Genomic DNA, 13,430 nt, shown 5'->3' with positions numbered 1-13,430 from the left:
ACAAGAGCTGCCCGCCATCTAGTTTGTTAGGGAGTGGCTGGTGAGTGGAGACTTTGCATATTAACTTAACCTTATAGGGAGATATATAGAAGTGGCTACTGTTGGCAAGGAGGTAACAGGGCCCCAGGCTCCAACAGGATGGAACATTTAGGCACTGCTAAGTGGCCAGGCCATTAGTACAGCTCTACTCTGTTGTGCCCACCTTCAAGCCCACCTGGGACTTTGCAGCCTGCTAAAGGGAAGAGTCAGGTGAGAATAACTAGACAGGAACCCTTTGATAAAGAAAAGAGTTTATTTTAAAAAGCTCTAATGTTCTGCCCTGTGCTTGGCCCCTGGATGGAGCTACGGTTGAGAGTACCTGTACAGGGCTGAAGGCAGAGAAGGTGCAGGGCAAAAGCTGGGTTTCTGGCGGGTCAGCCCCACCTCCCGTGTTGTGCATTTTTAAGAAGATGGCAGCAGTCCAGCTCCTGATGGTAAGAAAATGTCGACTCCCAAGATTCATGTTTTAACTTTCCCCACAGGTTAAGCAGAAGTCATCTGCCTCTGTCATGATTTCCAAACCACAAAGTTTTAAGGGACGCTGGGGTAGCAGCAAATGGGGCTCAAGTCCTGGGTCATCAAGCCCACACATGTCATTTAATCCAAATAATAAATGCCAACTCTTCGGCTCCAGGACTGGAGTCTCTAGGCTTTGCCTTCATAATCCTCAATCAGGCGAACCCTCCTCCTTCCTCTAGGACTCGGGTGGTGAGCCTGCAGTCGGTGGGATGCCAGGCAGCCCCACGCTTCCTTCACACATGAGCAGAAGGCCTGACTACAGACTCAGCTACTCCTTCCTCAGCAAGGGTCAGCAGTGAGCACACGGAGGGGGGCCCAGGGCCTCCTCCTGAGGCATAGTCAGCCGGGATTCCGGGGTTCTGGTCAGACACCCAAGACATGGCTGCTTCCAAGCCCTAGCTCTGCGCCAGCACCGTTCCCCGGTTTGTTTGCACCAACTCACAAGCTCTTAGCTGGGGTTCTGGCATATGAGGCTCAGATAGAAACAGGTGGAACAGTGTCGCTAATTCCTCAGAGAAGTCCTGGAATAAGCAGAAAGACGACAGACAACACTAACTGACATATAATTCTGGATGGTACAATCTTTCTACTAAAAGGCAATATCCAGGGGCACCTGGGTGGCTCAGTGGGTTAAAGCCTCTGCCTTCGGCTCAGGTCATGATCCCAGGGTCCTGGGATCGAGTCCCGCATCGGGCTCTCTGCTCAGCGGGGAGCCTGCTTCCTCCTCTCTCTCTCTCTCTGCCTGCCTCTCTGCCTACTTGTGATCTCTGTCTGTGAAATAAATAAAAATCTTAAAAAAAAAAAAAAAAAAAGGGGCAATGTCCAATATCAAGCCCGGCTAACCAGTGAGTAAACAACCTTATTTTTTCCCACCTGCCTTCTACACTGAAATGGATATGACCCCTTTTCCCAAGAGTACTCTGGGACGTTCAAGTTACACCAGGGTGAGTGAAATCTGACAGCAGACTCCACCACGGAGTACCTCACCACCAACATGTTTCATCTTGACAAACCGTAGGAGGTATAAATCATTCTGCCCTGGATCACAATAACATTAAGTACCAGCTGAGATTAAAATCTAGGTTATTCTGATTTTAAAAACTCCTACTCACGGTACCACGCTGCTTTCCAACTACCTACCTGCCTTCCCTCTTCCCTCCCCCCACATCATCTCAGGGCGGTCCTGAAGATACCTGACAAAATCCACCAAGCTTTGGGAAGATCTAAAGAATGCCTGGGCCCCATCACTTGCCTCATTTCAGGATAAAAGGGCATATGACACCCATTCTCTGTCCAGGTATGAGGAGATGAGAACTCCTTACCTTTGGCCACTGGGCGTCATGGAGGCTGCCCAGGCAGGCCTCTATCTCCGTCCGTCCCATGAGCCCTTTCTCTACCAGCTCCCGGAGCAAGAAGAGGAGCAGGTCCCACTGCAACACATACGGAGGAGGTCAGGGTGGCTAGGAACACACAGCGACCTTGACTGATCCAGAGGACAGACAACTGCCAAAGAAGCCACCTGGAGCCCACGCTAGGGTGTCAAAGAAACTGAGCACCACTGCCAGAAAAGGGGAGTAAAGGAACCCCGGCCACGGTGGTGGGGTTAGAACAGGACTGCAGAGGGCTAAGGAGCCTGACTGCCCCTGGTCTGCCGGCTCACCTCCCTTGGCCGAGTGTCTGCCAGAAGCCCCACATTTCTTGGGCTCAGCAGCAGTTGCAGTGGAACTGGCACCTGAAAGTCATCCTTCCACAAGGAGAGCAGCACGTGCAGGAGCCTTCGAGCCTGCCCTCTCTCTAGCCCGCGGGGTGATGGGGGCCCGAGAACAGGGATGTGGTCTGCCACTATGGGAAGAGAAGAAAGCCCAGCTTTAAGAGACAGAGGTAGGGTCCCCTAGCCGGCCCCTGGGAGGAAGAAGAAAACAAAGCTCCATGTGTGTCTAATCTTGCTTGTACCCAGCCCCGAGATCTGGGGGATCTGGCAAGAGTGAGAAGTCACGGAAAGGAGTCATACCAAGGAGGGATGCTAGATCCACAGAGCACTTTGCCAGATGCTGCTCGGCAGGCGGGCACAGGAACTGTGGGGAAGAGGCAGGGAAAGCCCCAGGCGTTAGCACCGTCCTTACAGCTGCAGCCCCAAGCCACTGCAGCTCCGGTTCATGGGTGCCGGACAAGGACACCCATCGGAGCGTCCCGCTGTGGCTCACCTGGCGGCACTGCAGTGTCTGGCCCAGCTGGCCCAGGAGCTGCTCCAGATGGTCCGGAGAAACTCCTTCCTCAGGGTCCCGGGGGCCCACAGCCAAAGACAGCACATCCTGGAGACAGCAGGGGTGGAAGCAGAGTGAGACTGCATACCCGGCTGGCACCTGGGAGGCCACAGAGAACGTGGCCTGGGGCAGGGATCAGCCAGTGGAAAGAGGCAGAAGGAAAAGGAAGACAGCCCCTGGATGAAGTGGCGGGGTCAAGGTGCCTTAGACCTGGGGCTCGCCTGGGACCGCACAGCTGGGAGAAGCAACCACGTGGACGCCAACAGATGAGGAGTGGGAGCAGGTCAGCCGAGGAACAACATGCTGCCTGAGCTTGAGATGTCCCTCGTCTTCAGAGAAAGGCGAACCTAGCCAATTCCCAGAGAGCGCCTGACTTGGCAAGTACTTAGGGGAGCCGTCCTGCTCCATACATGGTGGATTTTCTCTCTCTCAGGCTTCTCTGTTCATCTTCTCGAGAAAGTCCGGTTTCAGTAGAGAAAACCAGTAGCTAATGGTCATTTAGCCTTTTCTTCTCCCTCCCAGATACTCTCCATCTTTAGTCATTCCTCCTTAGCCCTAGTCCTAATCTTTGGCCCTACCAATAGGTAAAGAGTTGAGGCTCTGCCCCACTGCTCAACTCTGCTGCTGTAGCACAAGAACAGCCTTAGGCAATTCATAACTGAATAAGTGTGGCTGTGTGCTGACCCCTACTCTAGACACACTCTAAATTTTTCAGATTGAGAGCAATGGTAGTTTATCCTTACCATCTGTAACTAAATAAGCATCACCTCCCACAAAGGAGAACATTACTGAAATCCGATCCCAAAAGCAGGTAACTGCCCCTTAGAGACTTTCCTACCTGTTAATACCAGACAGGCCCTCGTGACCAGGCTCCCATCGGCACCTGTGTAATATACAGCCCCTCCCAAACTTTCCCATCTGCCTGCTTCCCCTTTCGGGTGACTCAAGTACCAGAAGTCCGAGAAGAGCAATGAAGAAAACCGTTCAGTTCAGCTCTGCCCCACCGAACCCCATTGTCATGATGGACACTGGACTAGCTGCACAACACAAAAAGCAGCTACACGAAACACTGCAGCGGACGCGAGGAAGGAGGGAGACCAGGAAAAAAGCGGGGAGAGGGCAGAGGGGAGGGGCGCAGGGAGGAGGGGAGCTGTGTACTTTGATCTCGGAGATGAGGTGGGAGGGGAGGGGAGCGTGGTGCTCACAGGCTCGGGAGCAGCCCCTCCGCTCCCCCCGGGCAGCTGCTTCAGGACCCTGGGCTCGAAGTGTGCGACTCACTGCCGCCTTCACCTCTCTCCTGATCAGTGCTGTAGGTCAAAGGGAGAAGAGAAAAGGGGTCACACCACGCCAACGCATGCCCAGCACTGTTTCCAGCTGCCTGGTGTTCCATCTCCCCAAGGGCCTCACACTTTCTGCCAGTCCACTTTGGAAGAACCTGGCCAGCCCTCCCCTAGCCCAGACCTTACCTGTGATGTTGGCTGACAACCAAGTACAGGCTTTCTCTGTTGCAAGCCCCACAGCAATGTTCTCTGCGCTGCTTAGAACCTGTGACCCAGAAGAACTGCAGTGTCAGGGGCCCAGGGAAGCTTGCGGATGACATGAACATGCAAGGCGCCCCCAAGGCTGGGACCAACCCACGGGCTCACCCGCCACCAGCAGCCTCACACACGCACAGCCCACGGCACACTCTCCCACCACCAGACACTAGTGTGCAGGCTCTTGGCCTCCTCCCTACGTACAGCTGCTGGGGTCTCCTCGGGAAGCAGTGCCCGTACAGCCCCAGGACTTTTCTTCTGACAGAACCTGAAAAGAAACAGAGGCTTTCAGTGATGGCTAGAGATTTCAGCCTGGCTCACAGAAGGAAAGGCCAAGGGCACCCATCCCCTGAACCAGGATGGCCCTGCCTTGTGGACGGTACGGTAGGGTGGGGTGGGGGTAAGAGAAGCACTGTCAGTCCTGGGCCCACCCCTGATCCCTGATGCTGGGAGGGATGGGACACCCAACCCCCTCTCTTCCAAATTCAACTTGGGACGCTGGGTCCTAAAGCCCAAGATACGAGCCTACAGAGGAAGCAAAAGAACAAGGTGGGGGGTGGTTTGGAGAGCACACGGAATAAGTGTGTGAAAAAGGCAGAAAAAGAAAAGCTGAGAGAGGGGATGAGGGTCCAAGTAGACCGGTATCTCTTACTCCCGCCCCTGGGTCAATGCCTGAGCCCCATGGGGACACAGCTGGGAACACAAGATCTCCAACAGCTGGGCTGGATCTCCTCCGTCCTGTCCCTGTGTCACCAGCTGCTCCTGAAGAAGCGACTCAGCCTGGCGCACCAGATCTGCCACCAACGTGGCCCTGCAGCAGGGACAGAGAGGCTTGGAGGTAGCTGAGGGAGCTGAATCAGAAAGGGGCTACAAATTCAAGGAAATCTGGTCAGAACTAACTTCAAAGAACGTTAGCAGTTTGAGCCTCCCCACCACATCCTTCCCCTCAAACTAACTTGCCTCAGACTGGCAACACGTTAGGAGATTTAAAAGGGGGAACACGTGAGGGAATGAGCCTGCACCCCTCCATGGATCTGCCTTCCCAACCCTCTCAACCCTCGCTTACTTGATGTGTTTGACACAGTTAGAGCCAATTCTCTCTGCCACAAACTCCACAGTCCTGCGCAGGGAGGGCGGCTGGTTGTGGAAAAAGGCTTGGGCCAGCTGTGCCTGTGGGGAGGGAACATTGGGTCGTTTCCTTTCTCTTTCCCTCCCGGCGCTCCCTGCCTCCACCCAGCCCCTCACCTGCAGCCCCTGGCTGGTCCGGGGAGGCTGGGCTCCAAGGCCGGTGGTGGTGGTGGGAGTGATCTTCCTTACAAAGCCCCCACTCCTCGCACTGCTACCCGACACCCAGGATGCGAGCAGTTTTCGGAGCTCTCCTGCATCAGGGAAGCCCGAGTGCTTAGTTCCAGAGCCACCCCTACCCTCCCAGGCATATTGGGCTTTAAGTATTTGTGGAGTAAAGTGGCTGAGGCACCCGGGGAATGCCTAAGGAGAACAACGTGTTCAGGTGTGAGGCCTACAGGATGCCTACTGGGTACTCATAAAGGGACAGGCCAAGGACTGAGGACTGAGGACTGAGGGCGGCAGAGCATCAGTATCCTCACCAATATAGGGGCAGCAGGTGTAGAGCAGGTGCTGGTCCACCACGGGCATGCCATCCTTGGGGAGAGAACAGAGCAGAGCTAAGGAGGCAGGTTTCTCTTCCTTCCCACTGTGCCAGAAATGGGACAGTCGAGGAAGACAGTTACTCTAAACTCCCAGCCTGCCTGCCTCCTTTATTCCTTCCACCCCCACGGCTCTGGCTGGACCCCAACACTCACCAACCCAAGCTCTGAAGCTACTGTATCCACCTCCAAGGCATCCAACTGACCCTCTTCCAGAAAGAATAGGTCCTCAGGGACTGTGGGAATCTGACAAAAGATCAGGGCAGTGCAAGCTGCAGTCTGCACTACAGACCTCGTGGCTCCAGGAGCAAAGCCACCTTCCTCCAAAACCATGGGATTCCCACCCCCTTCCACCTCCCATCTTCTGAGTCTGACCTCAATCAGACTCCGATATCCTCCCACTCCCCAGCTCCCACCACACTGGCTGCCTCCCTTCCCCAATCTGGATCTTCCCTCACTCCACTAACCTGGAACAGCCAGCCCAGGACAGCTAGCAGCAGCAACTTGTTCAGGAAACACATCTCCCCTTCACTTTCCTTTGACAAGACCAAGCTCCTAACAGGAACATGGGGGCCAAGAAAGAAATGGAAGGGAGTAAAAGAAAGCTATCACAGGGAAGGTAATTCTCAAAAGCAGCCCAAAAGGAGACAGCTGTCATGCAGGCGAGCAGGATCTCCTCACCGCCCTTTCCCAGATCTGTATTCCCTCTCAGCTGGGCCACAGGAGGAGTCGAAAAGGCCCAACTGAAGCGCAAGGAACCTCCCCGGTTCTGCCGTGGACCCGAGCCTGCATCTCCCCTGGGGATCAGCCTTGGCCTGGGCTATGTGGCCTCCTTCCGGACAGTGCCCTCAGCTCTAGCCCTGCCCTCACTGCACTCACCGGTGCAGGTGCAGCAGGACAGTGAAGATGCTGCGGTAATAGTCCAGTAGGGGCACGATGTGGTCAGCGAGGGAAAGGAATTCCACCAGCCAGGGCACGGTGAGCACGGCTCGGCGGGCCCGCAACCCCTGCTGCAGCAGAGCCCGCACGTCCAGGGCTGGCGGCACCTGGCGGGGCAAGGCTCGATCAGTGGATGAGGCTGGGGGCCAGACATGCCCTCCAACTCCAGCACTCTGGGGCCCCTCTCAGCCCTCCTTACCAGAGCCCCCATTCACCTGGCTCCTCAGGGCCAGAATGGAGTCCTGGAGCTCACGGGTTGGGGGTGGCTCAGGCCCCCGGTATGGCAGGAAAGCCACAAAGCCCAGGAATTTAGCCAGAAGCCTCAGGCTGAGCAGCACCATGGCAAACTGCCTCCGTTCACCCTGCAAGGGATCCGGGAAGTAAAAGGTCCTAAGCATAGGGCTTCTAGAATAATTATGAATCTGTCATAAATTCTTGAAAACAGCCCCTCCCTCCTAGGTCAGAACCCTGTATTCTTCCTCATTCTGCTTTCTAACCTGCCAGTCCACGTCTGACTCCCCATCTTCATCGCTAGGCTCAGGCTGGGGCAGGGCAAGGCTGTTGAGCTCCCGGATCTTCAAACTCAGACTGTCCATGAGATGCTGATTAAACTGGAAGCTAGGAAGGAAAGGAAAAAAAAAAAAGAGAGACTGGCAGAGGTGCAGAAAGACCCAGAATAGAGAAGAGGTGCTGCAGACAGAAAGGCACAGTGGGGTACAGAGGGGAGGCAAAGGAACAGTGAGGTTACCTACGTGGGTAAAAGAATGAGAAGGGAAACAGAGGCAGAAGTGTGAGCTGCAAGGAGCCCGGCCATTGCCCAGTCCCACCCTGTTAGATTCCAGGCAAAGAGAGAGACAACTGTTGCCCTTCTCGAAAGACAAACCTCTCCTGGCCCTAGCCCCACTCCCTGCAAGACACAGGGGACCTTTACCTGCTGGCACTCAGGATGAAGTCCCTGAAGAAGCCCTGACAGCCTGGGAAGGTGGGGGGTGGGCAGGGTCCCCCGCTGCTCTGAGGGGCCACAAGCCTTTCCTGCAGGCGCCGCAACCGCCCCAGCTTGTCCGCTCCAAGCATACTTAATACATCCGGAGCCTCCCCCAAGACAGTGCCCCCAGTGCCACCAGGACTCTGACACATCTGAGGCAGAGGAAAGAGGAGACAAATAAAAAACCCTTAAGTTTTTCCAGAAAGGAGGACTGAACAAAATAGGGCAGAAGTAATGAACATTTAGGGAATGCCAACCCCATATCAGGTGCAACAGATCTGTTTTTCAAGGTAGGGATGATATCGTTTTATAGGTGAAGAAGGTAAAACTGCAAGGTGAAACATTTGCCTAGGGTCCCTGGAGCTAGAATCTGAAATCAGGCCCGAGTAGTGCGCCGGTGCTCTCTCTACCACAGCACAAATTGAGCGCAAGGAAGTAGTGAGAGTCTGCAGGCGGGCAGGGCGTGCAGGGCGTGCAGGACTCATGATAGAGGGGTCTGGCTCCTCTTTGACTGCCTGATTTTGGCCACTGCTCCCCCACCCCCAACGGAACAGAAGTGTTCAAAGTCCAGCCCAGGCTGTCTGGCTGTATGCCCCATCCCAGAGTGCCAGTCATTACTTGGTTGCCTTTAATACCTACTGTCCCCTGTAATCTCCTGCTGGGGCTATTACCTGGAGAAGTTGTTTCTGGAAAAGCCGAACAAAATGGCTGTGACTGCAGGCTGCAGAGAGCTGACCCATCATGGCTCTGAGGAGTAAGAGGCAGGAACAGAATGTGAGAGAAGGATGAAGGGGGCAGAAGTCTGAGAGAACGAGCTAATCCTTGGGCTCTTCAGTCCTTTACCAGGGGCCCGAGCAGACCTTGGCCAGAACTGGCCAGCACAAGGTAACAGCTAAGTACACCTCACGGTAACAGGTAAGGGACACCTTCCTTCCTCAGCACCAGCATCCCTCAAGGCTACAGATACACTTAACCTGACAAGAAATAGTACCACCCCTCTCATCTTCAGTCTACACTGGGCTCCAGTGAGTTTCATGACCCAAGTGGAAGGCAAATCCCTGGACAGAGGATACTCTCTCTGCACCTCATCTCACTATGTGAAGTCCTCCGAACTGCTGAACTCCATGATGGAGAAAATGGGAAGTTGGAAACGGTCTAACCAGTGACTTGGGCCAAGTACTCCATGACTCAAGCAATTTGGAGAAAGGGTTTTGCACTTAACTAGACATTAGCCATCACAGAACAAGTCTGGATCACGTCTGAGTGCAAGGAGCTAGCCAAACAAATCCCTTCTGAGTTGGGCCAAAACTGCCAGTAACTAGAGATGAAGGAGCACAGAAGGTAACTTCGGGCTAGGGGTCGGGGAAGAGCCCCCCTCCAGTCAGCTACCAGAACACTACTAAGCTGCCCACTGCCGGAAGCAAGAGAGAGACAAGGTGACTGGTGTGGAAGCACCTACCTGATCCTGCTGCCCAAGCCCTTCTCAAAATCCCAGCCAGGCTCCTCGTGCCGATCTTCCCACTCTCGAAGCACCTCAAAAAACACATCCCTGATGGGCACAAGAATGCCTGATCAACGGAGACACGGGTGACCTCACCGACTACCAGGAGCGCCTTCTCTAGCTCAGAGGAACGGAGGATGGGACTATCCACAGCCCCATTCCTTTTCCTCTCCAAAGTTCTCTAGATGACGAGAACGCTGCAGACCCAGTGGCAGCATGCCAAAGGACTCACAGACCCTGGTGCACAGCAAAATCCGGTTCTTTCTTATTGGAGAACCCAGTGACTAAAGTCATACACCTGTGAGAAGGCTGCTAAAATTGGAGGTTCAAGTCCACCGCAGGAAACAAAATGAAGGTACATTTTGAAGGCCATTCTGATGGTTGGAAGGGAAGGGCCCAGTGGTGCTAACCTACCACCTGCTAGTGCCAAACTCCTAGTCTCTATGGAAACAACAAAGGCTGCTTATCCCAGAGAAAATGCCGCCTCGTTCCCTCCCCAAAGTTCCCTTTTCTTATCACCTCTGTTTTTTAAAAGTATGAAAGGCTCGGTCACTGGAGAAGTTGGCACGATTGTCTGTTTCTGGCTGAAAGGAGACAGCTTGAGCGGAGGGTGGCATCGCCAGAGAGACCTAAAATACGGGAGTGACATTAGGGATGGAACCCTCACAGGTCGTGCTCAGAAAACTTCACCCCCGCATTTCTGCCCAGAGTTAGCCCACGTGACAAGTAGGGTGGTGGGTGCCAGGCTGCCTGAAGGATGAGGCTGGAGAAGGTGAGGTCCGGGCTAGGCAGGGTCCCTACCTTGGCAACACTGCCCTCATAGGCAGCTCGGAGGCGGCCTTGCAGAGCAGGTGAGAAGCACAGCAGCCGCTCGTTCTCAGCCAAGAGCTTCAAGGTCCCTTTGTCCAGGTAGGAAAGAACCCTACAGGGACAAGAGCGCATCTGAGAAGGAGATGCACTGCAAATAGGAAGCAGGCACCTGTGCACCACAGAGAACATCATCGGGAACATGGAGAAGGTATGTACGGCAAAGTCATGGGCAGAGCGCTTAAGATGCTGGAGGCAAGGGGGGCAGGAAAGACCCCTAGGGAGCAGGGAAAGATTAGACACAAACCCGAAGGGTAGATGCCGAGACTATAGGGGGCAATTTGACTCTGTCAGTGGTTAAATTCATAGCCTTGATGCAAAATGATAGGCTACATGTAGGAAGAGGCCCAGGGTCACTGTGCCTTTGGAAAGCACAAGCACTTACCCCAAGTGGCCAGAGAAGCAAGTGGACAATGGGAATAAGGCTTAAATGCCTCAGCTGGGGAAACTCACTGAAACTGACGCTCCAACACCTGCACTGCAAAGAAGACACAATCATGGACACTCTGGAACAGTGGGCTTTCCAGGGAATCTAGGAGGATAGTACCAAGTTGTAAGTTAAGAACTGTTTCATCTCCAGACCTCGTTTCCAAAAAGAGGCTTGCCCACTAACCTGGTGCTCCTGGACTTGGTTCAAGGTCACCGTCCTTGGTGGCCACCATCCTCCGAGCAGTAAGGAGCTGAAGGACGAAGAAAAGCTCCAAGAAGAGGTTTGGTACCAGGTTCTCTGGATATAAAAAGAAACCCCAGGGTGTTGGGCACCATTTGGAACCAAGGCTCAGTTCTGCACACCTTACCATTTCTCCTACCCCACACTTCCTCAAGCATCCACTCCAGCACCCTTTGCTCCCACCCACCGGCAATGCATGAAGAGTAGATGAGGGCTATCAGCTCCAGGCGCTGGCGGGAAGACACTCTGGCAGGATCAGCGGATTCAGCTGTGAGGTTTCCTGTCCAGCTGGGGAGCGGAGGCCCCAATTCTGAGGTGGGACAGGTGGTAGAAGGTGACTGCTGCAGCTGCTTAGAGCTATGGGGACAGAAAGATGTCATGAGCAGTTCCCCTAGCTTCCCCCCACACAGCCACACTCCGGTTCCTCCAGAGCAGATGCCCACAGCCCAGGAAATAGACCCAGGGCTCCCTGGGGCAAACTAATCTCAGGGAAAAGCCCTTCAGATCCCCCAGTGGGAGGAAGCTGACAACCCAGGGAGTGGGTCATACCGCTCCTTCCTGAGCATCTCCCGCTCCTCTTGCAGACTTCGGCACCCTGGGGGAAGGCCATGGCCCCAAGGGCTAGTGTCCAGGACTGAGGGTTGGGAACTGGGGACACAGTTGATTGGGGGTGAGGTGAAGCAGGTCTTGGGCTTGGAGAGTGACCGCTCTTCGCTCACCGGAGTTGGATTGATCCTGCGTGAAGGCTTCGTCCTGCTAAGTGGCCACAGGTTTTTCTCAAATTCCTATCTTCAAACATGTCCCCCTCCACCGCCTCAAGGGCGGGGGCCGCTTGTAAAATGCCCCTCACTACTCTGGTTATCTCACCCCCAACCTTCCGGCCATTCCCACGCTCAACTGCGGAGCGCCCGGCCCTAATTTCCTGACTCCCCTCGCACAACCTTCATGCCACCCCGCTCATGGGGGAGGGCTGATTCTCACCCTGCAGGGCCGGGGGGCACCGAGCCTACGGGAGGGAACTCCTCCAGGTTGCTGAGGTTTGGCGGATCAGAGCGCACGAGGCTGGGGCTGCCGGGGCTGCCAGAGCCCCTGGACCTCCGGCCCCCAGCCCAAGGCTGACTCTCTCCGCCGACTCCCTCCTCCAGGCCCCCAGGGCCGCGGCCTCCCCGCTCGCGGCCCGGCCCTGGGCCCCGCCTCCTGCCCCCGCGGCGAGCCGAAGGGGCCTCGGCGGCGGCGGCGCTCGAAGGCTCGGTCGGAGGGAAGAGCTGGCTGCGCGCCCCGCGGCCGCCCCGCGGCGGGCCCCCCGGCCTCCCTGGCAGAGCTGCCGAGGAGCCCGGGGCCTTGGCGGGGGTTGGGGGGCCCTGCGGGAGGACGCGGCTGCTCTGCTCCCTCAGGAAGTTCAGCAGGAACGGCACGAATTCCTTCCGCAGTGGCCGGAGGGAGCTCAGCGCGGCCGCCTCCCCGGGGTCATCCTGAGGGAGAAGCGGGAAGGGATGAGAGGGTCAGCGGCCAGCCCGGCGCCACGAGCAGCCGGGACCGCAGGGCAAGCTGAGGCGGGCGGCCCGGACAGCGGCCCCTAGTTGGAGCGCACTCGGCCCGCGCTGACAGCCAGGCACCCTAGAGAAAAGGGACCTGAGGGATGGTATCTACGCAGAAAGCAGATTTCGGTCAGGCCCTGGAGTGTGCAGGGGCTGTTACCTCGGAACTCTGGGCGCTGCGAGCGATCCACCGCACCGCCGCTGCGACCGACACCTCTTCTCGCAGCAGCGACTCCAAAACGGCCGCCATCCCGGTCCGGGCGCTTGAATGCGATTGCGCAGGCGCAGGCGCGCCACGGGCGGCCTGGGAGGGGCGGAGCCGGCCGGCAGAGCGACCGTTGGGCAGCTGGGTGGAGGGGCGGGGCAGAGGGGCGGAGCCGGGGCTTCCCCGGGCTGTGTTCGGGCTCAGGCCTTCGGGCAGGGCCGCAGCCGGCTCCGCGCCTCCCGACCACAGCCGGGTGGCCCGCCAAGTAGAGCCGGCCGCACCGCGGTCGGGGAGGCCCAGCTCCGGCTGCCTGGGCGCGCGGGGCGATCTGTGGGTACTCGACATGACGGGAGACCGAGGACCCGGGAGAGCGGATGGATGGTAAGGATGAACAACTTTCCGGAGAGACACCTGCCTTCTGCGATAAGCACACTCATTTCTTTCAAGAGTTTGTGTGTTTTTTTTTTTTTTTTTTTTTGAGAGCGCAGAAGGAGAGGAAGAAGCAGACTCCTCGCTGAGCGGGGAGCCCGACTCTGGGCTGGATCCCAGGACCCGAGGTCTCCAAGATCATGAGCTAAGTGAGCCAAAGTAACCCACCTAGCCACCCAGGCGCCCCTCAAGAGTTTACGTTTTCTAGATTCAACCGTCACCACCTTGAAGAAGTTAGGATAAAATTCGTCTAACCTCATTTGACCACTTAA

At 56.1% G+C, this 13,430-nt stretch overlaps 1 protein-coding gene across 6 annotated transcripts; it reads right to left on the bottom strand.

Moving 5' to 3' along the window:
* Positions 1–272: 272 nt before the first annotated feature.
* CDAN1 (codanin 1) lies at positions 273–12,807 on the bottom strand. 6 transcript variants are annotated; one of them, XM_032856718.1, is made up of 28 exons: positions 12,685–12,807; positions 11,968–12,458; positions 11,536–11,742; positions 11,174–11,343; positions 10,930–11,043; positions 10,770–10,848; positions 10,251–10,371; positions 9,969–10,078; positions 9,408–9,497; positions 8,620–8,695; positions 7,895–8,100; positions 7,461–7,581; positions 7,179–7,325; positions 6,904–7,070; positions 6,492–6,579; positions 6,181–6,270; positions 5,965–6,019; positions 5,603–5,736; positions 5,424–5,527; positions 5,010–5,168; positions 4,562–4,625; positions 4,289–4,367; positions 3,981–4,129; positions 2,763–2,870; positions 2,570–2,633; positions 2,219–2,400; positions 1,881–1,988; positions 273–1,079 (listed from the first exon to the last, which is right to left on the bottom strand). In XM_032856718.1, exons 1-28 carry the CDS (start codon positions 12,772–12,774, stop codon positions 954–956), a joined length of 3,699 nt encoding a protein of 1,232 aa, XP_032712609.1. In that variant the 5' UTR covers positions 12,775–12,807; the 3' UTR covers positions 273–953. The 6 variants fall into 6 exon arrangements, with proteins under 6 accessions (XP_032712609.1, XP_032712605.1, XP_032712604.1 ...); XM_032856714.1 differs by having other exon boundaries at positions 10,770–10,794; positions 12,685–12,783; XM_032856713.1 differs by having other exon boundaries at positions 11,536–11,739; positions 12,685–12,783.
* Between the last annotated feature and the right edge of the window lie 623 nt (positions 12,808–13,430).

This window comes from Lontra canadensis, unplaced genomic scaffold, assembly GCF_010015895.1.
Source record: "Lontra canadensis isolate GAN:19392208 unplaced genomic scaffold, GSC_riverotter_1.0 scaffold12, whole genome shotgun sequence".
Classification (NCBI taxonomy): Eukaryota; Metazoa; Chordata; class Mammalia; order Carnivora; family Mustelidae; genus Lontra; species Lontra canadensis.
Note: the sequence above shows the minus strand (reverse complement) of the source record. Positions and strands in the feature narration are given on the sequence as shown.

Excerpts from the sequence above, each read along its gene's own strand:
- CDAN1 (XM_032856718.1), bottom strand. The coding sequence starts at position 12,774 with ATGGCGGCCGTTTTGGAGTCGCTGCTGCGAGAAGAGGTGTCGGTCGCA. Across the intron at positions 11,743-11,967 it reads GTGCCCCCCGGCCCTGCAGG|CAGGACGAAGCCTTCACGCA; the intron begins GTGAGAATCAGC and ends GTGGCCACTTAG. Across the intron at positions 4,130-4,288 it reads GTTGTCAGCCAACATCACAG|CACTGATCAGGAGAGAGGTG; the intron begins GTAAGGTCTGGG and ends TTTGACCTACAG.